Raw genomic sequence first — 25,314 nt, forward strand, 5'->3', positions numbered from 1 at the left:
AAGAACCTCAACGCGACGTACAAAACAGAAACCTACTTACAACAATATAGTAATAATGAAATAAAAAACCATATTTAAACAGCATTCCATTGTTCAACCCACCCACAATTCATCTCCCTTAGTACAAAACCCCGGCCTATCACTTTATGCATCCAGAGTAGCTGATCAGACAAAAACTCACACAGCCTCCAGATTAAAATAAAAATCGCAAATAAAAATAAAAGGGAGCTGTTGTTGAAGGGTGGCTAATTGATTTGGGCTGTATAAAGTTACATTTGGTGTTCTGTGTCTGACCTCTCCACCTTGCTGGCTCTCAGATTATAAAACAAAAGTGGCCTGATATTCTGATTTACCGTATTTTTTGCTCCATAAGATGCACCTGACCATAAGACGCACCTAGTTTTTAGAGGAGGAAAACAAGAAAAAATATATATTCTGAACGAAACAGTGGATGTATGATTTTTGTGGTTCATGCTGTGGCCACAGACATGTGATTTGACGGTGAGTTTGGGAGTAGCCCAATGCAAAAATCCTGAGGATCCATGTGGATCCATGCTTTGTAACCACGTTTTTGTGCCATTGCGGCCCCACAAAACAGTGGATGCGTGATTTTTTGGTGCAGGCTATAGCCATGGACATGCTATGTGATCAGATGGTGAATTTGGGGTGACCCAATGCAAAAATCCTGAGGATCCATGGGCTTTTACCTCCCCCTCCCAGGCAGCCTCCTTTATCGATAGTGTCCCTTATCTCCCTCCCGATCACTTGTCAATCAGCTGCTCAGCGGCTTTGTTTCAACACTCCCTTCCCTCTTTCTAAAAAAAAAAAAAAAAAGCACAATCTGCTTTTGGCCCCTGGGCAATTCAGCTTCAGAGACCACGCATTTGCTCCATAAGACACACAGACATTTCCCCTTACTTTTTAGGAGGAAAAAAGTATGTCTTATGGAGCAAAAAATACAGTAACCAAGTAGGATCTGGCAAATGAATGGGGGGAGGAGAATCTCCAAATGCTTATCTTTCCCTTTTCTACCCTTAGTTGAGATTTTATGTCCATGTTAAGCCCTTGATTTTACTGTGTAGTAATAACGCAACATAAAAATTGTTATTACTCATTATAGAAGAGATCAAACGTAAATGATATATATACACATATACACACACCTCAGAGAAAAGGGGGAAAGCTTTCTAATTATTTCTCAAATGGAATATGCATAAGCATTTTGTATGAAAACACTCAGCATGCTCCTCTTTTCAAAACCCGCAGCATTAGCCATAATGGCTTCGTTCAGCCTTTGTACTAAAGCTCTGAAGCTCTGATCCATGTATGTTTGGCATAAGACCTCCACATTTTTTTAAAAAGGAACATTTAGGCGTTTGGGTGATAAGCAAAGAAAAATGCTAATGAGCATTCTTTTTCTGAAAACGTCATTTGCTCCAGTGATAAAGCGAGGTCTTCACCCTTGGAAAAAGAAGTAGTTGGTAATGAGACTATCTTTGCACAGCAGGGCTGTGTATACTGCCTGCTAAAGATAAATAAATTCTGCCGTTGGAATTCTGTGCCAAGAAAAAATAAAATTTTGTGACCTGTATGAATGATGCAATTTGAGGATATTGGCATAGTTCTCCCCTCCCCCCCCCCGTTTTGTGCGATTCAGTGTCGCCTAGATCTTGACGGCAACACTGTGTCCTGGGTCTCTGACTCGGGGCCGTCTTTACCTGGTGGGTGCAAGGGTGCGGTGCACCTGGGCGCCAAATTCTGGGGGCGCCAAATGTGTACCTACTGTATACCAGTCCCTACTGTATACCAGTCCCTTCCTAGCAAGCTGACCAACCTTTCCTGGGGAAAGGACATCACACCAGCGCCTCCGATCCTGGCGCAAAGGGTATAAAACTCCCTCCTCCGCTCACTACCAGGCGGCCCTTAATTCTCTCCTGTTCCAGCAGTTCTGTATCTCTGTAATCCCACCTCTGCGGTTCTCAGGGTCCCTTAGGGACTTTGGTTGATCCTGCCAATTGCCTGGTATTGTCAGCTAATTGGAGTGGAAGTGCAAAAAATGGAAAGTCATATTATTAAGCTGCCAAGTCTCCTCGCTTGGCAGAGAGCAAGGGAAGGCTTCTGGTAATTGTACCAGAAGTTATAATTGCTCTGCGTTCTCTGCCTGGAGCTTTTCTCACAAAGCAAGTCCAGTATCCTTCATCTGGAGACATCCGATACTGGCTTTTCTCCGATACTCTCTGACGGAATGCCGCACTTGAAGTGAATCCAATTGTGGACTCTTGCACTGTGAAAGAGGATGAAACCGCCTCTCTCGTTCTCTCTCTCTCTCTGTGCGTGCCATTGAATGCTGAAGTGGATAACACAGGCTAAGTACTTTGTCAATATGTCATTCCCAACAAAACTGGCAGCTAATTTCCCCCCTTGCTTTCGTGCGCTGCATTGTCTCCATTCCCTGGAGTGAAGATGCCACTGTCACATGCCAATCATGGCCGGCGGCCAGAGCAGGCTCAGCGATGCGGAAAAAGCTGGTGCCAACCAACCGGCAGGCTGTCCTTGCAAGAGGTGCGACAGAAAGGCAGCTTTGCCCAGGAGGGATGAATTTGGTGACTGCAAATGGCCGCGGAATAGCGCAATAATAGCTGCGTTGGACCAAGCATGCATCTAGCAGCCGAGCATCCTGTCACTCCACGGCGGCCAATCAGGTGTCTCCAGAAAGCACACAAGCTGGGTACTAAGGCAACAGTTGGCAAGGGACTGTGTGCTGGCCCCGGGGGGAAGGTTACCGTTGGTGTATTCAAAGTCCGGTCCTGGGTCACTAGCCTGGAAACAGTTCACAAGGAGCGGGGCGAGGTCCGAAGCCGGAAGCCGGGCAGGGACAGGAACACTGGAGGGTCAGGTCTGGGTCCGGGCAGGTACAGGTACTCAACAACAACGTTGCTCCCGCAACCTGGGACCGGGCTGACTGGCCTTTATCTTCTCTGAGGCCAGGGGCGGTCCCGGCCCCCAGGAGACCCGCCTCTCCTGGCCTTAAGGCGAGCACTCCTCCTGGGAGAAACCAGATCCCTTCGCCTCTCTGCCCTAAGCCTCTGCAGTTCAGGAGAGGCCGAAGGGTTACTGGGCCCAGGGGGAGACTCACCTGTAGGCACTGAGTCCTCAACCGCCTCCGGAGCCAGAGTGGACTCACCTGGTGCCTGCTCCTTAGGATCCGGCAGAGGTGCAGGCGCTTCAGAATCAAGGCCCTGCCCCAGCTCAGCTGGCCCTGGAGGCAGGGACTCCTGTGCAGGCTGGGATTCCTCCGGTTCAGCCTCTGAATCGGATTCCCAGGCCATCACAGACTGCCAGGAGTGTGCACTGAGGGAAGGGGGTCAGAATCTGGCTCGGGAGAGGGGGCCAGTGATTTGTGGGGACCTGTACTAGCCAAGAGGCAAGAGTCAGAGACAGGAGACACTTCAGAGTTGGAGGGTGAAGCACAAGAGGGGGTTGGTAGTAGAGGAGGAAGAGGCAGGCCAGGCCAGGCAAGTGAAAGGGCTGGGTGCTTCCCCACTCTCTCCTGGACCACTGTCTCCCAGAACCAGGAGAGGATTGAAAAGGGAGGAGCAGAAGAAGTTTCCACATGGTATAGTCCCCGGCTGCATGTGTGCATTACATCGAGGGAAGGTACCTAAGCTGGTGGAGAGGGAATGGTCTCCAGTTGCTTCAGCTGCTCCATAGAGCTGCCTGGATGCTAGATTGTCATGCATAGGTGTCAGGGATTATCTCCACCCCAATCATTCAGCCCAGACACTGAGGTCCAGCACGGAGGCCCTTTTGGCAGTAACCTCACTGCAAGAAGCGAGGTTACAGGGAACCAGGCAGAGGGCCTTCTCGGTAGTGGCACCCACCCTGTGGAACGCCCTCCCACCAGATGTCAAGGAAGTAAACAACTGTCTGACTTTTAGAAGGCATCTGAAGGCAGCCTTGTTTGGGGAAGTTTTAATGTTTGAAGTTTTATTCTGTTTTTAGTGTTCTGTTGGGAGCTGCCTGGAGTGGCTGGGGAAACCCAGCCAGATGGGCGGGGTATAAATAATAAAAATAAGAGGAGGAGGAATGGTGGAGGTCTCTCCTGCCCTTCTCCTGTAGCTGCCAGAGAGGAGGAAGGCAGTCTCGAATTACAGCAGGGCTTGGAGGAAGATAGCAGCTCAGAGACAGGCAAACAGCCGAGTTATGCTGTGTTAGGAGAAGGAGGAGGGGACACAGACCGGCTAGCTGACATGTCATTGGATAGCATACCTGACTTCCCTTCTCCCCAAATGCGACGATTGTTAAGGGTGCTAGAACAAAGAGCACAGAGACAATTGTCCACGGACAGATGCCGTAGAAGCAGGTGCTGTTGCTAGAGAGGGAGAGGGAGGGAGCTCAGTGAGAGCAACTCCATTATGGAGGAATGACCGCAATTCTTTTGTCGCGATGACTGAATAAATACCGTATTTTTCGCCCCGTACGACGCACCACCCCATAGGACGCACCTAGTTTTTTTTTGGGGGGGGGAAATAAAGGAAAAAAATTATTTCCCCCCCTAGGCGCGGGGGCAGTGCGAGGCTTAAGGACATCTGCCCGAAGCAGGGGGCGGGCTCCGCAGCTCGCCCCCTGCTTCGGGCTGCAGGCTGCCGCCCCAAGCCTTGCTTGCCCGCCGGGCGCGCGAGGCTTAAGGACATCTGCCCGAAGCACGGGGCGGGCTCCGCAGCTCTCCCCCTGCTTCGGGCGGCAGGCTGCCTCCCCAAGCCTCACGCACCCGGTGGGACCTCCTGCCAGGCACCCGAGGCTTGCGGATAGCTTCCTGAAGCCTGGAGAGCAAGAGGGGTCGGTGCGCACCGACGCCTCTCGCTCTCCAGGCTTCAGCGAAAGCCTGCATTCGCCCCATTCGCTTCATTTTTGGAGGGGAAAAAGTGCGTCCTATAGGACGAAAAATATGGTAATAAGTAAGAGCTTTCTTGTTCCCTCCCTGCCACTTGGTGCCATTGGGGGTGGGTGGGGTGGGGAGAGGATTCCTCAAGTCTGACAAGAGCTGTATCACTTCAGCAGTTTTAGCCCTAGGGCTTTTTGTGCCATTTGGCCTATCCATTTGCCACGGAACAGCTGGTGGTTATATTGTTGTTGGCTGGTGATTGCATCATAATGATTGCAACATTATTTATGTATTTATATAATTTCATAGAAAAAGAGTGTTGGAAGGGAAGATGAGAATCAACCCTCTGCAATGCAGGAAACTTTCACTCAGCATGGGGCTAGAACGCATGACCATGAGATTAAGTTACAGATAGGTAGCCGTGTTGGTCTGCCATAGTCAAAACAAAAAAAATTCCTTCCAGTAGCACCTTAAAGACCAACTAAGTTAGTTCTTGGTATGAGCTTTCGTGTGCATGCACACTTCTTCAGATACTTCTTCACACTTCTTCTTCTTCACACTTCTTCTTCACACTTCTTCTTGGTATCTGAAGAAGTGTGCATGCACACGAAAGCTCATACCAAGAACTAACTTAGTTGGTCTTTAAGGTGCTACTGGAAGGAATTTTTTTTGTTTTGACCATGAGATTAAGAACCTCCTGTTCTAGCAACTGTGCTACCATGTTGCCTAACTGCAGTTGTCTCTAGGCAGTGTGCAGGAGGCCTGACGCAACGTTAGTTGATCATGTTTACATTGAGTGTTCCGTTTTATGATGCGGAATAGATCTCATAATTATTTTCATGACCATGATTTTTATGGTGCACGGGTGACCCAATACAATATTCACTGATATTGTATGTATTGCAGGATCGATCCCTGTATGGAACAGCCGCATATTCCTGCATTGCAATAGGTTGGACTAGATCAGGCATGTCCAACTCCCAAGAGACTGTGATCTACTCCCACTATAAAAAAACTTGCATTGGATTGACCAAAACTTGTTGAGCTTTTTTGGGGGAGCCAAAGTGGAGGGGTTTTTTGGGGGTGCAATCATACAAATGACCAGGGATGCCCCGTGATTGACTGGTAGATCATAATCAAACTCTTGGACATGCCTGGACTAGATGATCCTCTGGGTCCCATCCAACTCTGCAATTCCTAACCCTTCCCCATGCATCACAGTGACCACTCTCACTATGAAAGAGGTCACTGATGTGAAGGAACCTTAGCTAAGAGTGGTTTGTCCAATGGGCCTGATTTGTTTACCATGAAATATTGCACATATATAAGCATCACAGTGCTGCTCCGTCTCTGGGCGGCTTGCATAAAAGATTCAAAGGCTGTTTCAATATAGTAAAAGCAGAAATGGAGGTGTAACATTTGGCACAAAATGACCTGCTCTGGAGAGAGAGCCAGTGTGGTGTAGTGGTTAAGAGCGGTAGTCTCGTAATCTGGGGAACTGGGTTCGTGTCTCCACTCCTTCACATGCAGCTGCTGGGTGACCTTGGGCCAGTCACACTTCTTTGAAGTCTCTCAGCCCCACTCACCTCACAGTGTGTTTGTTGTGGGGGAGGAAGGGAAAGGAGAATGTTAGCCGCTTTGAGACTCCTTAAAGGGAGTGAAAGGCGGGATATCAAATCCAAACTTATAAAGGTAGCTGACCTCTTGTTAGGAACGGTTTGTGTGTTCCTGGATTATGCTGAACCACAAGAGTGGAAAATTGCTGTGTGGATGTGCTGATTCTCTGTTTCTGGCACCTGCTTTAGCTACTCTCCCTTGATCTGCTTCCAAACAGCTAAAAAGCCAAACGTTTTAGTTGGCTGAACTCAATAATGTATGGCAAAGGGGGACTTTGTCAAATGCCGGAGGGTAAAGAACGCTGCTTCTAGATGCAACATGGAGTACATGGAGGCATTTGTGTGCCAGTTGATGGCATGTGCAGGACGAAGAGTACATTGACTTGGTTGGGGTGTGTGTGTGATTTTGTGAGTGTTTCAATTGGTAGACTCTGAATTCTACATATGCCAAGAGCCTGAACATCTTTGTTGTTGAAGCAATGAAAATCTACAAAGTGCTATACAGTGGTACCTCAGGTTAAGAACTTAATTCGTTCTGGAGGTCCGTTCTTTACCTGAAACTGTTCTTAACCTGAAGCACCACTTTAGCTAATAGGGCCTCCTGCTGCCGCCGCGCCACCGGAGCACAATTTCTGTTCTCCTCCTGAAGCAAAGTTCTCAACCCGAGGTACAATTTCTGGGTTAGTGGAATCTGTAACCTGAAGCGTCTGTAACCTGAAGCGTATATAATCCGAGGTACCACTGTATGAAGATTAAAAACAAGATACGGTCACCTACGTGTGAACATGTTCACCATAAGCATGATTGTCTATGTACCGGAAACTGGAAATCTGTAAAAGCCACAAAGGGATATCTGCTATGGAGGAAGAACATAGGAAGCTACCAGTCAGGAGTCCAGGTTCCCAGCTTGATAACACAGTAAGTGAAGATAATTAAAAAGGAGGATTTATTACAAAAACAAACAGATAGCTCCAGATGGCTCTAACGCAGCCGCCAGCATTATCACTCAAGATGACCCTTCTGAAGACTTCTTCCGGTTCTTGAAGACTTCTTCCGGTTCTTGCAAAATATTGTACCGTTTCCCCTTAGAATCATAGAGTTGGAAGAGACCACAAGGGCCATCTTACGTCTTTGTTTTGCTTCCTATCTAGCAGCCCTCCCATTTGCTGACTCTTCAGACTTATTGGATCAGCTCCAGCCTCTTCCTGTTCTGACAGACTGTCTCTGTGTCTGTTTGCGCCTGTTTGAGCTTCCTGTATTCCAGCCCACTCTCAGTTGTTCCCTTGGCAACTGGCATTGCAATGTCTGAAGGAGTCACTACTGGCTGCTATGTTCTTTGCTCAGCCTGCGTCAAATCTAAGACTCTCTGTTTTGCAGCAGGCTGTAAATTTCCACTAGGAGCTGGCTCATTCCTGACACGACCATTGCATCTTTCTAGCTTAGTGGTGTTTGCATTGACTGGCAGTAGATCTCCAGGGTTCAGATGATGGTCTCTCCCAGTGTTCATAATACAAATTCATGGAGGAAAGGGCTATTGGTGACTGCCAGCTATGCTCTGCCTCCAGTGTCGTATGTTCATATGTTCTTATTTGGAAATGCCAAAGATTGAACCTTTAACCCTTGGCATCTTCAAGGCAGATGCTGTTCTGCCGAGCTACGGCCCTGGTCCCCATTGATGGTGGTAATCAGAAGCAGTCCTCCCAAGTAAACGCACAAGAGTGATTTGCGACCATGACTTCCACCGCTTTCCCTTTATGACAGTGGTGACCCAAAATGGACAGACACAGGGGTCACACCTGCCTTGTGAAAATCATTCAGCTGTACCGACAGATGCTGACCAACAAATCAGGAATGAACTCCCCCCACCATTTGCGTCAACTATTGACCAGTGCCTCTCCCCCCACCTCCACTATGCCGTGAAAGAGATACCATCAAACAGATGCCCAGTGTTCATATTCCAGCATATCCCAGGAGCTAGCCTCTAGTTACATTTTAGGCACTGCATGAATGCTTTCAAACAGCCCCATGAAACATAGGATAAGTTGGAAGAGAAAGCAGCTGTTGCATGCATCAGATGTCCACCTTGGTTAGTCATATGGAGGCCACCAGAATAATCTAGGGCAATCCCTGCTCTACTAAGGTATCTACCTTTGCAGTTGGGACTGGGAGTTGGTAACCATCTAGCTTGGAATGCTGTAAATGTTTTGTTTGTGTCTGAAATAAAATTTGTTGTTGTTTAGTCGTGTCCGACTCTTCGTGACCCCATGGACCAGAGCACGCCAGGCACTCCTGTCTTCCACAGCTTCCCGCAGTTTAGTCAAACTCACGCTGGTAGCTTCGAGAACACTGTCCAACCATCTCATCCTCTGTCATCCCCTTCTCCTTGTGCCCTCCATCTTTCCCAACATCAGGGTCTTTTCCAGGGAGTCTTCTCTTCTCATGAGGTGGCCAAAGTATTGGAGTCTCAGCTTCAGGATCTGTCCTTCCAGTGAGCACTCAGGGCTGATTTCCTTAAGAATGGATACGTTTGATCTTCTGGCTGTCCGTGGGACTCTCAAGAGTCTCCTCCAGCACCATAATTCAAAAGCATCAATTATTCGGCGATCAGCCTTCTTTATGGTCCTTCTCTCACTTCCATACATCACTCCTGGGAAAACTATAGCTTTAACTATATGGACTTTTGTTGGCAAAGTGATGTCTCTACTTTCTAAGATGCTGTCTAGGTTTGCCATTGCCTTTCTCCCAAGGAGCTGGCGTCTTTTAATTTCATGACTGCTGTCACCATCTGCAGTGATCTGCACTGAAATAAAATACACTCTTATTTATTAATTGAGAAGCTGACTGAGACTGAAGTAATTTTACCAGGGAGGACCTGGTTGGTGGCAGCGGATTAGTGGTGTACGGGTCAATAGTCCGAGAGACAACCGGGGGCTCCGTATGAATGCCACATACCCCAGAACATTCAGATACGGTGTGTGTGCTAACTCAAGACATGGACCATGTATTGAGATAGTGCGCACACAACCCTGACCTGCCCCATCTAGAGAAGCTTTCGCGAACACTGGTGTTGGGAGGACACCTCTGAAGTTCTGCCCCACCACTGCTACTGGTGCCCTAACAGAACCTGGGCGCTGGAGGCCCAAGATTGCCATCATCTAAAAAAAGCCGTCACCTTCCTTACAGACAGTGCAATCGCCCTCTGCACCAGGCTGCAAGCGTCTTAGTAACAACTTCTGAAATCTCCTTGCGCCTTTCTTCAGCTCCCTTGTTGCTTGTGTTGACACCCTGCCCACCCCTTTACTGCTGAAATGAGCAAGGACAGGAATGCAATGAACAGCCAGGTTAGGTCATTAATCCTGGCGCAAAACCAGAGCATCATTCTTCCAAAGGGGGCAGGTATGTGTGCTCCAGGTATCTTTGGAAAAAGCCTCGTGTCTGACACGAAACAGCTTTATCCCACCACCACCCCTCCTTTATTTTTTAAGGCACAGGAATGGATTAAATACAGCGTGAGAGTTAGGCAGAGGTTGACACCCATATAACTTGGCCTCAATTGATTCTGCAGCTGTATAGTAAATCAGCCCCAGGAAGACAGTTTTCTCAGGGTACCCCCGTTAGTGCTCCTGCCGCTGCACGTTGGGTCAGTTATGTTATCAGAGCAAAAATGACAGCTCCTCTCCCGTATCATTTATTTCCTGAGCTCCAGGGCTGTAAATTTGCACCGATCTGTGGCAGTACTTAGCTTTAATATTCTCATCAGCTTTATTAGAGAGGACTCGGTTTCATGTACTGTTTCACTGAGAAGGAATGAAGTCTCCGATCTTATAGCTGCATATCAGTGTGACTAAAAGGGTGATGTTTAACACAGGGAAACATCTCCCTCTGGAAGTGAGGTTTTAAATCTCAGGGTCCTGGGTTTGAGCGCCACGTTGGGCAAAAGATTCCTGCATTGCAGGGGGTTGGACTAAATGACCCCCGCAGTCCCTTCCAGCTCTACAGTGCTGTGCTATGAAGTGGACACTGCATTGGAGGAAACTGATGCAGCAGTAGGAACGATGCCTAAGCTCTGAGCTTGATATATTCGCCTTCCATGAAGCTAACTAAATGCAAATCCATATAACTGATTCCCAGGTTGCTTCCAAACGACCTGTTTACTGAGCATTCATTCTGATTTGTTTTCTGGGGAGTTAGACAATTTTGCATCAAGCAAATGTTATCTGACGTGTTTTTACAGGGTGGTGGGATAAAGCAGGGTTGTTGTGCCAGAGCTCCCAAATTAACTTCTGTTGCACATTGTGAATTTGCTGGCTTGTGACTGAATAGCCACTTCCAACCTGGGGAGATGGGGTTGCGGGCTTCACGCCCACCCCCACGTGCGCGGGGGCTGAGCACAGCCCCCCTGAGATCTAGGGAATCCTCGGCCGCGTCATCTCCCCAGGCAGCCATTCTGCTGACTGGGGAGGCGTGGCCTGACATATTTAGGGCTGGCGCGGCCGAGGCTCGTCCTCTTTCACCGCTTCACCTACTCAGTTTCCCATCCCCCCTCCCTTTAGGCAGGCTTCTTGGACATTGCTATGGACTTCGGTTGGTTGCCGTCAAAGGGCCTGGTAGGATTTTTTTCCAGTTGGCAAAATGGCTCCAGCCATTTGGTTTTTCGCCTACCTTGTAGCAACTCGTCACAACTTCCTGGTATTGGCAGTTAGTCATTGGTAACAGTCTAGGGTAGCCAGGTAAAGGGCTCCGGGGGTCGTGGCCCTGTTCGAAGCCTATGGAGGTGTGGGCCTAAGGCACGCCCCCGAGCGGTGACCCCGGGGGAGCTCCTAGTTGACGTGCCTCAGCAGGACTCCCCCTCTTGGTGGTTAACCCTTTCTGGTCTTCATGCAATCGGGCTTAAGCCGGATAGTCGATAGGACCAATGCCTAAGACAATACCGCTCATTCCTGTAATCAATAAAGTCTATTTCGCCCATTAACCTTATTCATGGTGTCCTGTGTCTTTATTTCTACTGCAGAGGGTGGGAACTCGCCACACAACCCACCTGAAAATAGCAAATGTGTGCAAGTGCCCCCAGTGTCACTTTTTTTATTTATTTAAATGCAGCTTTGGAAGAGGGTTGCTTAATTTTTATTAATTTTTTTTTTAAAAATTAACAATTATAATTTGGATGATAATTTTGACTTTTTATTTTAGTTTTTTATTTTAATTAGATTATGATTCGATACGGTATGTTAATTGGACGTTTTTTATTGGAAAATTAATAAAAAATATTTAACAAAAAAAATGAAAGAGGGTTGCTTAGAGCAGAGAAGTGATGTGTATGTGGGTGGATTTCCTTTCTTGAAACTGCTTTTCATTTTTCAAAAGCACATTGGAGCTGAGTTTGCATGAAACTTCTAGTTAACTCAAGTAGAACATGGAAAGGTGACACAGAAATGTCAGAGCATACCATTGGTTCACACTCGGATCACTCAGTGTGTTGGTTGGTGGTTGGATACCTGCAGTCTAACATTAGAACTCAGAATGGGGGTCCTTGATGGCAGACATGATCTGAACTGTCTGGGTGTGTAGGACTTTAGTTAGAGCAGATGCTGTAAAATGCTCGTCCCCTTTTTAATTGGGCTTAAGACAAAGCCACTTCCGACATCAGGAGGAGGTGGTGTTGCTGCGGGCTCAAAACCCCAACACTCGCGCGAAGGCTGGCTTTCAGGGGAATCCTCAGGCTGCATCAGCCCCAGAGCCAGCCAATTGGCTGGCTCTGGGGGCATGGCCTGGGTCATTTAAGGCCGGCGTGGCCCCGGGATCTCCCCTTTTCGACCACACAGCTGATTTCCACTTGGCGAATTGGCACAAGCCATTTGGTTTTTTGCCTACCTCGTAGCAAATCATCACAAAGTCTTTGGTTTTAGTGGTTAGGCATTGGTAGGGGTATTATTATGTAGATGTGTTGGAGGGCGGAGGAGCGCCATCACCTCCCCCAGATATTGAAGGGTAGTCCAGTAAAGGATTCCGGGGGGTGTTGCCTCCTCCGAAACCTATGGAGGCCAGGGCCTAAAGCGCGCCCCCGAGCGGTGACCCTGGGGGAGTTCCTAGTTGATGTGCAATGCAGGCCCCCCCCCTTGCTGGTGTTAACCCTTTCCGGTTTTCATGCTAACAGGCTGAAGCCGGATGCTCTGATAGGACCAATGCCCAAGCCAATACCGCTCTTACCTGTAACCAATCAAGTTGTGGCCACTTTTTGCCCATTAACCTAAACTAATGGAATCGCCACGCAACACCCTGTCCTGAAATTTCGAGAGGTTGTTGGAAGTGCACACACAAAAATGGAGTCACTTTTCGGGTATATCGAGTGCAAAGAGAAAAGGGGGGGGTGCTGTTTTTTCCCCTCGGCTCCTTAATTTTCCCAAGCCGCTACTACAAAAAATCATTTTACCAAAGACTACATTTCCTTGCTCCACCAGCTCAGGAACTTTCCTCTCTTCTTACATACATTCCCTGCCTCCTCTCCAACCAGAGGACTCTAGATCTTTTCCGCCTCTCCCCGCACATAGAAGCTGTTTGACACCCCAGGTAATTTTCCTAGCACATTAATTTTAATATGAATGGAGCGTCAAAAGCTCCTTTGGAGGCTGTTAAATTCCCAGCCCGAGTCTGTTTATAGAAGCCGTCGCTGGATGGAAGAGAAGCTCTAATCAGATTGTAGCTACTGGGTCTTAGGTGGATCAATTATTTTGCAGCTGGAATTGATTGCTTTTCATCGCAGGCCCGAGCCTTTTGATTACATGTTTTGGAAGTACGGAATGAATAGCTTTGGACTTGTTACAGCCATGGGTACTAATCGGCGTGTAGCAGATAGACTTGGCTTGCCAAGTTTGCCTCTGCAATGTTTAAGGGCCCTTTCCCTTTTTAATTCGTTTGAACTCTTTGCTGCCCCGTAATTGCGTGCAGTCTTCATGCTTTTTAATGCAATTTTAATTCCGAGCTTATGACTTGTTTGCAGAACAACACCGCTTGGAAGCCAGACTCCTGCCGGGAGTGCAGTTGCCATGGCGACGTTGTCCTGTGCAAAGCCGTCGTTTGCAAAAACCCTCGCTGCGACTTCGGGAAGGTAAGGCGGTGGAATGACGTCGGCGTGGAGAAATGGAGTGGTCGTGGCAAGTTCAGTTTCTGGCATCTCTTTATAGGACTGGGAAGGATTTCTGCCTGTAACCCTGGAGTGCTGCTGCTGCTAATTTATTATTATTATTATTATTATTATTATTATTATTATTATTATTAATTATTTATACCCCGCCCATCTGGCTGAGTTTCCCCATCCACTCTGGGCGGCTTCCAATCAAGTGTTAAAAACAGCCTTAAATATTAAAAACTTCCCTAAACAGGGCTGCCTTCAGATGTCTTTTGAAAAGAAGATAGCTGCTTATTTCCTTCACATCTGGTGGGAGGGCGTTCCACAGGGCGGGCGCCACTACTGAGAAGGCCCTCTGTCTGGTTCCCTGTAACCTCACTTCTTGCAATGAGGGAACCAGCAGAAGGCCCTTGGAGCTAGGTCTCAGTGTCTGGGCTGAACGATGGGGGTGGAGACGCTCCTTCAGGTATACTGGACCAAGGCCGTTTAGAGCTTTAAAGGTCGGCACCAACACTTTGAATTGTGCTCGGAAACGTACAATTCAGTGCCAATCAGTGCCGACAGCACTGAACTCTATGGACCAGTGGTTTAACTCCATCTAAGGCATATTCCCATTGTCTCTTCTTTGTTTGAAAGACTCTTAATCTCAGGGTTGTGGGTTTGAGCCCCACATTGGGCAAAAGATTCCTGCATTGCAGGGGGTTGGACTAGATGATCCTTGTGGTCCCTTCCAACTCTACGATTCTATGCTTTTAGTTTATTACAGGGGTTACCAATGTGGCAGGTGCCCAGTGGTACCTCCTATGGCACCCACATCATCATCATCATCATCATCATCAACAACAACAACAACTTATTATTTATACCCCGCCCATCTGGCTGGGTTTCCCCAACCACTCAGGGCAGCTCCTAACAGAATATTAAAAACACGATAAAAGATCAAACATTAAAAGCTTCCCTAAACAGGGCAGCCTTCAGATGTCTTCTAAAAGTCTGGTAGTTGTTGTTCTCTTTGACATCTGGTGGGAGGGCATTCCACAGGGCGGGTGCCACTACCGAGAAGGCCCTCTACCTGGCTCCTCGTACCTTTGCTTCTCACTATGAGGGAACCACCAGAAGGTGCCCTCGGCGCTGGACCTCAGTGTCTGGGCTGAATGATGAAGGTGGAGATGCTCCTTCAGGTATACTGGGCTGAGTCCGTTTAGGGCTTTAAATTCAGCACCAACACTTTGAATTGTGCTCGGAAACGTACTGGTAGCCAGTGTAGGTCTTTCAGGACCTGTGTTATATGGTCTCTACAATGCACAAGAGACTTACTTTCTCTCCCTGCTCAGTTCCTATTTGCATTCTTTTGTTAGATTGAACACAGCTCCCCACAAAATAATAATAATAATAATAATAATAATAATAATAATAATAATAATACCCTTATGGATGCTAGGATTAGAAACACTCGATTGGGAGCCTCCCAGAGTAGCTGGGGAAACTCAGCCAGATGGGTGGGGTATAAATAAAATATTATTATTATTATTATTATTATTATTATTATTATTATGAACAGAGGAGGCCTATATTGTCGAGACTGTGTGTTGGAATATCAGGAATGGGCTTTTCTAGACAGATGGATTTGTGACACTCGCTGAATGGCTTTTTCTCATTCAGGGGGAAGTGCTACAAACACCTGCCAACGCTTGCTGCCCTGAGTGTGTTTCGCAAACGGAGGGATTTTGTGAGCATGAAGGACGGGTCCACGAGGTGAGCGTTTCTTGTGTATCCCTTTCAACTTGCAGTTGGCTTTTCTTCTTGGAAAAAACTCTTGTCTTGCTTCCTCTTGAGACCTTGCCTTGCGGCTGCAGAGAGACATTCAGAGAACTTCATGTTGGAAACACAATCTGAGTGAGATCTAGCTGCTTGTCTGGTATGCCGGGCTGAGAGAAGTCTGGTTGCTTGGTGGCCGGGCTTTCTTAATATCCACAAAGCGTTGCATTGATCCGCTCGGCCAATTCTTTGGCTGCCTTAGATTTTTCTCCAGTTCTTCCATTCGGGGAACTAGGTCAGAGCCGTCTTAGGCGGCTTCACACATGGCCTAACCAAAGTTATTGCTGCAAATTAACTTTTGGGCAGATACCCAAAGATGAGAAGAGGAATGGGGGAAAAAAAATAAGAATTTGCGCACTCTCGGTGCCAACTGGGTCATTTTCACAAGCTTGGCATTTTCGCTGCAAGAATATGAGTATGTTCATTTCCAGGAGCTCGCTTATTGCATAAGTATAGGGGAAGAACCATTAATCATCTCATTCGTTTGCTGATTGTAGTTTCTCCCATTTGTTGGAAATTTGGGGCTCGCATGGAGTAGCGTAGGACTGCCAGCAGACATCTCTTCAGAAAGCAGCCATTTCTCCAAATAGTAGGCCTGTCAACGAGTCTTCACCATGCTAACAGAAAATAGAACCCCATAGCTGTCAACTGTCCCTTATTTGGTGGGAAACTCCCTTATCCCAGCACCGTGTCCCGCTGCTGTCCCTTATTGATGCTGTCCCTTCAATTTTCCGGGTTTCAAAGGAAGCAGCTCCTCTCCCTCCCTCCCTGCTGGCCAGGGAGGAGGGAGGCTCCCAACTGTGTTGCTTGGCTGCGTTGCTCACCCAATAAGAAGTCTAAGAACGACTGGGGGGGTGGAACTTGCATGCCTTGTGCCAATCAAATTGGCTGGGTTGCCTGGGGACTCGCCTTTGCTCAGCGCTCCCCAGCGGAGAGGTGACGGTGGTTTTCCTTGCTGCATCCCCTTTGCCGGGTTGCTGCGCTGTGGGAACCACAGCTTGAGGCTTCGTTTGGCTGCTGGCTGGGTTTTCTGCCTTTGGCTTGGAGGGGCTCAGAAGTTGAACATACCTGTGCTTGGAAAATCCCTTATTTTGGCTGCTGATCTCTTATTTTCGAGGCTGCTGGTCCCTTTTTTTCAAATCTGTAAGTTGACAGCTATGGAACCCTGATGTGCAGAGGCAGCGTATCTCCAAGTTTTATTTGCTAGGGATAAACAGGGACCAGCCACCACTCTAGATTAGACTATTATTAGAGTGTTGTTCTTCTAGTATTTCCTGTCTTTCCATTAGAAAAAAAAAGAATCAACAGGGTGGACTTTTCACAGAGAATAGATGCCACACAGCAATGGGGAACATGTCTCCTTCCAGTGCATTGTTGGGAATCCAGTTCCCACCAGAATGGTCAGTGATCTGGGAAGATGAGAGTTTGGGACCCCCAGATGTTATTAGATCACAGCTTCCCCATCCGCGGTCCAACAGGGCAGGTGGCTGTGAAAGCTAAATGGATCTGGCTGCCAGCCATTGCCCAGAATACTGGGCATGGATGGACCTCTCGTGTGGCTCAGAAAGCACAGTTTTTATGGGCTGAATCCCACAAAGGCTGCAGTTGAGATGGCTCAGTCGGTTGAGCATGAGACTCTCAATTTCAAAGCCGTTGGTTCAAGCCCCCCATAGGGCAAAAGATTCCTGCATTGCAGAGGGTTGGACTACATCATTGTGCGGGCAGAACAACTTCTGTAAACAAAATATTCCTATCCCACAGCAGCCGCCAGTCTGCTCTGGAGCACATCAGTTTTTTGGGGAGTGTGATGGTGGGCACATTGGGGGAAGGAGAGGAATGGGAATTCCCATTGCATGAGCGGAAGCTGTTCTGCTCAGACAGCGATTTCACCGGCTACAGCTCTTCGCTTTTGGTCTCTGCCCACTTTGCTGCTTGTATAACTTTTCCTCTGTTTGCTTCGCCAACAGAGAAAGTTGAGATCTAAAGGGTCTCGCAGGGGCCTTCTTTGCCAGCTGGCTAAATGGGGACATAAAATGGAGAAACATGGCAGAATATAAAGATTTAAATGTCCTCCTTAGTTTTAAAGCAAGGCAATAATGGTTCCAGTTATAATGTATGTCCGAGAGTATTATTGCAGCAAATGCAAACATTAAAATATATGAGCCTGGCTTTATTTTCAACCCAGGGCTAGGAGGAAGGGCGATGCTGTTATGAGTTCTGGTCGAGCCTGCCATACAGATCTGGCCATATTTTTGGTAGGGAGTTTAGTGACTTCTGGCTAGGAAAATGTCCATTATCAGAACCAGTGGTCAGGGAATAGCAGAAACATCCCAGAATCAGGGTATTTCTAAATTTTCATCTATACATATAATACATTAGAACATGTACACTTTATGCAAAGCAGTGTCCTCTTCTGTGGTAGAGTCACAGTGACTATCAGACCCGGGAATTTGAAACCCATCTGAGCAGGGTGGGAGGTAGATGATTTATCTTTCCCCCTACTAACTAAGCAATGTGGGATGCGGGTGGCACTGTGGTCTAAACCACTGAGCTTTTTGGGCTTGCCGATCAGAAGGTTGGCATTTCAAATCCCCGCAACAGGGTGAGCTCCCGTTGCCCGGTCCCAGCTCTTGCCAACCTAGCAGTCAAAGTGCATGTCAAAGTGCAAGTAGATAAATAGGTACCGCTCCAGCAGGAAGTTAAACGGTGTTTCCGTGCGCTGCTCTGGTTCGCCAGAAGCGGCTTAGTCATGCTGGCCGCATGACCCGGAAGCTGTACGCCGGCTCCCTCGGCCAGTAAAGCGAGATGAGCGCTGCAACCCCAGAGTCGGTCACGACTGGACCTAATGGTCATGGGTCCCTTTACCTTTACCAAGTAAGAATGATGTAACACAGACTGGGAAACAGACTGAGAGCGAGCGAGGTAGGAGCTGCACACTCAGAATTGCCTCTCTCTGGAAATCTGAGGTGGGGCAGTGGGGTTTCCTGCTTGTAGGAGCCAATCTGTGCACCTCCAAATATTACAGAGACACCTTAAATCTCCAGCAATCTCTTCTTTCCAAAAAAGGAAACCCAAATGTGGGTGCCTGAGGTTTTAATACCACCTGGGGAAGCAGGACACTCTTAAAAGTATGTTCGGAATAGAAGATGCTGTGGTAGCTTGGATGGGTTTAAAACAGGACAAGGCAAATTCGTGGAGGGTGAAACCTTCAGCACCTACTAGCCATACTGGCCAGCTGTATAGTACCTCTGCCTTTTGGGAGGTGGGCAATGTGCCTCTGAGTACCAATTGCTGGGAATCACAGGTGGGGAGAGTTTTCTGCATCATGTCCTGCTTCCCATATGCTTCTGGTTAGCCCCTAGGAGAAAAGGATGCTGACCCGAATGGACTATTGGTCTTTGATCTAGCAGGGCTCACTTTAGAGTCCAATGATCTGGTTTCCTTGGTGTCCCATTCATGATGGGATTAGCAGTTGGTGTTTCCTGCTTGGCAGGGGGTTGGACTCGATGGCCCTTGTGGTCTCTTCCAACTCTATGATTCTAGGAGACAGGTAAATATAATCCAGCAAAGTCCCACAGCTTCTTCTGTTGACAACAATTGACAGTTACCTGTTTTCCCCACTCTGTTTCCCCCTGCAGCATGGTACGGAATGGGCTGGCTCCGAATGTACGACCTGCGCTTGTGCCAGTGGGGAAATCACCTGCACCCCCAAGGCTTGCCCTGCCCTCTCCTGCGAGGGAGTGGGCCCCCCCAGGCAAGGAGAGTGCTGCCCACGGTGTGTCGGCAGCAGAGGTGAGTGAGTAAAAGGGTGGTGAAGGGAGAGGGGATTCACCCTGGATTTGTCCGTTTTGAAAACGTAAGCAGACTTGCCGCCGTCGCCGCAGCTTAGCCAAATGTAATCTAAGCTTGTCCAATAAGCTGTTGCTTATTGCAGGATTTATACAGTCACTTTTAAATAGGGGAGGAAAATCTGGCGCTCCAGCTATCCATCCATTTGATTGCTAAACCAAATATATTATTATTATTATTATTATTATTATTATTATTATTATTATTATTATTTCTTATTATACTGCCCTTCATCCAGAGATCAGAGGGTGGTTTACAATATAAAAACACAGAAATATATAATATATTAACAAACAACCCCCCCATTTTAATAGGGCAAAGATTTATTATTATTTAAGTGCTGATAGTGTCCTCTTTGCTTAACTTTGGTGCCCTGAAAATGCCAACCTATGTTCACCTTTTTCCACCACAACCTGTTTTGTCCTGGGCTGTCCTCTCAGCGGCTGACTGCTGCCTCTTTCATTATTAAAACATCTATATCCCTTTCCTCCAAGGAACTCAAGGTGGAGTACATAGTTCTCCCCTCCATTTTATCCTCACAGCAACCCTGTGAGGTAGGTCACCCAGTGAGCTTCATGGCTACTTGGGGACTTGAACCCTGGTCTCCCAGGTCCTAGTCCAACACTCTAACCACTACACCACACAGACTCTCTCTTTCTTTGCATGTCCCCGGCCATGTGCCTTTCTGAGGAGACATGTAGCAGCAGGGATTGACCGCAACACTCATTTATGCGTCATTTAAGACCAACTTTCTGTGTGATCTGTGTGCATTTACACAATACTTTTAACAAGGGAACTTTCAAGATCACGCAAAATTCCATGCCTGTTCAGTTGTGTGCGCATCAATTCTATGCAGATTTACAATTTAGAGCATGAAAACTGGGAATGGAGGCACAATCTTCTATTAATAATAATAATAATAATAATAATAATAATAATAATATACTGTCGTATACCTGGTATACCTGGAGGTCTCAGGGCGGTTCACAGAACAAAATCAAAATATATAATCAAAATGAAAACAACAACCTACCCCCCTCCTTCGCCCTTCATCATAATGCTAATGGCGGAAGACATCTTTCCATTCTTCTGAGATTATTTTGCTCTTGGGAAAGGGGGGAAATAGGGTTAAACCAGAGGATCACACATTTCTCATTTGAAACAGAAGACTTTCCATGTGCTTCTGCATCCCTTCTTGACCACAAGGGACAGATTCAGAGGACAACATAACTACGAAGTGTTACAGATATGCCTGATGTTGTGAGATTGCTCTTTGAAAAACGAAGAGTATAACCTCACAGACTCTAGAATAGGGGTAGGAATCCTTTGGACTTCCAGATGTTTCTGAACCATTGCTGGCTGTTCAGCACGCTGTCTGGGCCTGATGGGACCCAGACTTTACAAACATCTGGAGGCCAGAGGTTCACCAGCCCTGCTCTCAAATGTTCCATGAAACTAGGAAAAAACCAATTGTCTTCAATGCCTTTTAGAGCCTTGTTCTTTTGATGGTCAAACGTACCTGGATGGTGAGGATTGGCAGCCCAGCAAGTGTGCCAGATGTGTCTGTCGGAACGGGACTGCGCAGTGTTTCACCGTAGTTTGTCAGCCTATATTGTGTAAAGAGGTAAGATCGTGCAGGACTTCTCTGCATTTTATTCAACCTTTTCTGTTAAATGGTTATTATTTATTTTCATGTTCAACTTTGCCATTCAGGTGAAAAAACAAGGCATTGTCTTAACTTTATCTGTTTCCTCTGCTGCAACTAACTGGAGCTGAGCTTTTAAAAAGGGGGGGGGGCAGGCATTTCATGAAAACTTTTGCACCCTGCAAAATGATTCCCCAGTTTCAGAGAGGAATGGGCAAAACTGTTATTGCCTTAACTCTGACTTGGCTTCATGTCGACGTCATGTAGTTTAGTTTGACTACATTATGACATGCATTACATTGCTTGCAATGTGATGCTAAATCTCCTCTTCGAGCAAGAAAATGTTTGCAGTCCTATTACTATTGATAACAGTAAGGTGCCCCCACCGTGGTTCTAGAGGACATGGAACCAATTCACCCTGAGCAGAGGCAGGTGTTAGAATTCCTGCCCCATGATTGCAGTCATGGGATTTTTGTCTTTCACATGACAGTATATGTTTTGACTCCACAAAGTGGGAAGTGACGGAGACAGGATGTTTGTGTTACTGTGTTCCGTGAAGTGGGACTGTTGTCCTTTGTTCTTTTTCTCTTTGCTGTCTGATGCTAGAGAGAGAGGGAGCCATGTTGCAGTGCTCCGTGTGTGTTTATATGTAAATAAAGTAGATTAGCCAAAATGCTGAGTTGCTGAGGTCTGTCACGCAAGTTGCGAAGACTCTGCGGATCCCTAAGTTTGCCAATGTCTCTTGGCATCGGTCGCTTTTGAAGAAAGCCTTTGAAGCTCCTGAACGATCAACCAGGAGGGAGAGAACATGCCAGTCGGGCATGTGTCTCTGCCAGGGTTCTACTCGAGTGTAGGCTGAACTCCTGACAGTAGGTTCAATGAGGCTTGGATTAGAAAAGCCAAAATGAGGGTGGAGTAAGAAGATACTTGTGTAGGAACAGACAGAGACACTTGCATACTTAAGCTTTGGAGAGAAACAGGATATACAAGAAAGACTAAAGTCACACCCACACTATACATTTAAAGCACTTTCGTACCACTTTAAGAGCTATGCCTTCCCCAAAGCATCCTGTGAATTTTGTGGCCTGTTATGGGAAACAATTATTAGGGACTGCTTCCTCAGTGACCCATGGCTATGGTCACCATTTCTGGAAAACAGAGTCTTTCTGGCAATGTGGCTTTTTTCTTCTTCAAAAAAGTATATTCTGATTGGGTCCAAATTTAAGTAAAAGGTAAAGGACCCCATGATGGTTAAGTCCAGTCAAAGGCGACTATGGGGTTGCGGTGCTCATCGTTTTTTCAGGCCAAAGGAGCTGGCGTTTGTCCACAGACATCTTTCCAGGTCATGTGGTCAGCATGACTAAACCGCTTCTGGTACAATGGAACAGTGTAACGAGTGCCAGAGCGTACAGAAATGCCATTTACTTTCCTGCTGGAGTGGTATCTATTTATCTACTTGCACTGGTGTGCTTTTGAACTGCTAGGTTGGCAGGATCTGGGACAGAGCAACGGGAGCTTACCCCGTTACGGGGATTTGAACTGCCAACCTTCTGATCGGCAAGCCCATGAGGCTCAGTGGTTTAGACCACAGCGCCACCCGCATTCCTTTGGGTCCAAATATAAGCTTCCCCTGAATATAGGCCACACCCCAAAAAGAGATGTCTTAAATCTTCTCTGCCTTCTTCCTCCTTCAGCATCTCACGTCCATTTTTGGAGAAGCACCTCTTCAAGTCCTCTCCAGCGTTCTCTGTTGTTTCCTTCCTGCATCCATATCAGCCTTTCTGTTGGTTTTAAATAATCCAACTTTCACATAGGTGATCGCCCCCTGGTCTTTTGAAATTGTAGGGTCTCCAACCTGCCTTTATTCCATTGGCCTGAGTTGTCTCATGCCATGTATACCCATTTTAACTTTGCTGCCTGTAAGAGCACAATCCTAGGCCGCACTCAGATTTCATCCAAGCTGGATTTGGTGGGGCAGAGTGTGGCCTTTATTCAGATCAATACGAAATGTTCCTGCCAAGAAATAAGGCGGCTACATTTCCTCCCATCTCATTTGTAGAGAGCCCTGTTTCCATTCTTCATTGGGGAGTACCACCCTTCAAATTACAGTTGGTGTCAGGAGGTTGCTGCCTTTATTATTTTTTGGCTGCTCTGCACATTCCTTTTTTACATTCACTGAACAGCGCCCTTGATATGTGGGCTTAGTCATCCAGGTTAGCAGCTGAAACCTTGGCCGGGGAAGGCATTCAGCAAACAATCTCCATCCTCATAAATTTATTTTCTCTCTTCACATCTTCTCACCTGCGTCGGAAGCAGCCAGGTGTTCACATTACTAATACCCGGTTCCTTTATTAGATTCACCCCCCCTCCCAATTTTAGAAGAATTTATAACGCAGTAACATTTAACGGCAGTTAACAGCCAAATACCTTTTCTTTTCAGAGGGTATTGTCATGTCAGAGGAGTAGTTCATAAAGATGTAACCAACCTATTTCCTCTAATAGATTAATGCCAGTTCTTTTTCTGACGAGAGCATAAAACCGCTTTCAGGCAGCATGCAAATATGCTCTGCACTGGCTCGGATGAATCGCCAAACACGAAGATTCGAAAGAAATGAGCTTCAGGACAAGTTGATGGGAGATTCTTGAACGTTTTCATCTCAGCCCACATCTTTGCCACTGATCACACTATTATTTAATCAGCCAGTCATTAGAATGTGGAAGAGATGTACCGGGGAGACAAGGAGGGTGTGAATAATCAGACCTGCGGGCCTCTGGGGTTAACGCAGCAACAGCAACCCAATTCCCCCTTTAGCTAATTTTGAGAATGTTTGATAGATTTCCTAAGATGAGGCTCTAATGGAAAATGCATGAACCTTAACGGTGAGGCTCCTACCCTGCTCATTCGTCTCTCTCATTTTTCATTCCCGTACTGGCAAAGTGTCCATCAGTAAGGCAACACCGCGTCTTCATTCCTTCTCCCAAAGTGAAAGATTTCCATTGCCTCCTAGAGGTTAAAGGTAAAGGTAAAGGTACCCCTGACCATTAGGTCCAGTCGTGACTGACTCTGGGGTTGCGGCGCTCATCTCGCTTTATTGGCCAAGGGAGCCGGCGTACAGCTTCCGGGTCATGTGGCCAGCATGACTAAGCCGCTTCTGGCGAACCAGAGCAGCACACGGAAACGCCGTTTACCTTCCTGCTGGAGCGGTACCTATTTATCTACTTGCACTTTGACATGCTTTCGAACTGCTAGATTGGCAGGAGCAGGGAACGAGCAACGGGAGCCCACCCCGTTGCGGGGATTCGAACTGCTGACCTTCTGATCGGCAAGTCCTAGGCTCTGTGGTTTAACCCACAGCACCACCCGCGTCCCTTGGGGGCCAGCAAAGACTGGGCTTGTCTCCTCTTCAAGGGACGACAGCTACCCTGTTTTGCTGGGGCTTGGGGGTGCACAGGGCAAGCGCCAATGACTGCCAGAGACTCTTCTGGCTCAGCCCAAGGCAAGGCGGTTCACGGGACCTTGGGCAGTTCCGGAGGGTAACCTTGTTGGCTGAGTTGCGCAAGATGGGGACAAAGATGGCAGGGCTCTCTTTCAAGTAGTTGCTGCCTCTACGAATTGAATTCAATTCTAAATTATATTCCAGAAATGTGGGAGATTATAAGGGGTCAAAAAAATAGATGTACTGTGCTATATTAGAAGCAAAAAAAAACTTGTTTTGATGGATTGGAAGAGCCGCAAAAAGATTCCATTGAGCACATGGATTGATAATATGGACAGATTAGCTGCATACGAACGAATCGCATGTCGATGCAAATTAAGAATGGATAAATATGAAGAAATCTGGAAGGAATATTTAAGCGATAAGGCGGATAGTGGTGGGAAGTAGGGGGAGGAGAGAGAGTTGGGAAAATATGTTAAAAAGGTGTAGTCATAGGTATATTAGTGTATTCAAATCTGAATTGTCAAATTGTGTTATTAGTGTTATTATGGTTTTTATTGTATGTGTCTTTTGCAGTTGTTTGTATTGAAAAATGATTAAATAAATAATAATAATAAAAAGTAGCTGCTGCCTCTTGGGAGAGCCATGAGCAGTTTTTCCGGGGCCTGTAGCCTATTCTGCATCCATTTGCTGCTGTGCGGTTGTGCAGTAGGAGAGCCTGCAAGGGAGTCATTCTCAGACAAGGACAAGAATGCCCACCCTCAAACCAGCACAGTGTAGAATGGGGTGCTATGGGCTCCCCATCATCTGAGGATAATAATAATAATAATTTATTATTTATACCACGCCCATCTGGCTGGGTTTGCCCAACCACTCTGGGCGGCTTCCAGCAAACACTAAAACACAGTAACGTATTAAACATTAAAAGCCTCCCTAAA

At 47.0% G+C, this 25,314-nt stretch overlaps 1 protein-coding gene across 1 annotated transcript in view; it reads left to right on the forward strand.

Annotated features, from left to right (window-relative positions):
- FRAS1 (Fraser extracellular matrix complex subunit 1) overlaps nucleotides 1–25,314 on the forward strand; it is a 341,121-nt gene that overhangs the window by 113,619 nt on the left and 202,188 nt on the right. The window contains exons 3-6 of the mRNA XM_081924721.1: nucleotides 13,499–13,606; nucleotides 15,290–15,382; nucleotides 19,084–19,237; nucleotides 20,785–20,918. Of these exons, the coding sequence (XP_081780847.1) occupies nucleotides 13,499–13,606; nucleotides 15,290–15,382; nucleotides 19,084–19,237; nucleotides 20,785–20,918 (489 nt within the window). The remainder of the gene's footprint in view (nucleotides 1–13,498; nucleotides 13,607–15,289; nucleotides 15,383–19,083; nucleotides 19,238–20,784; nucleotides 20,919–25,314) is intronic.

Source organism: Podarcis melisellensis (assembly GCF_964234715.1).
Source record: "Podarcis melisellensis genome assembly, chromosome: 9".
NCBI lineage: Eukaryota > Metazoa > Chordata > Lepidosauria > Squamata > Lacertidae > Podarcis > Podarcis melisellensis.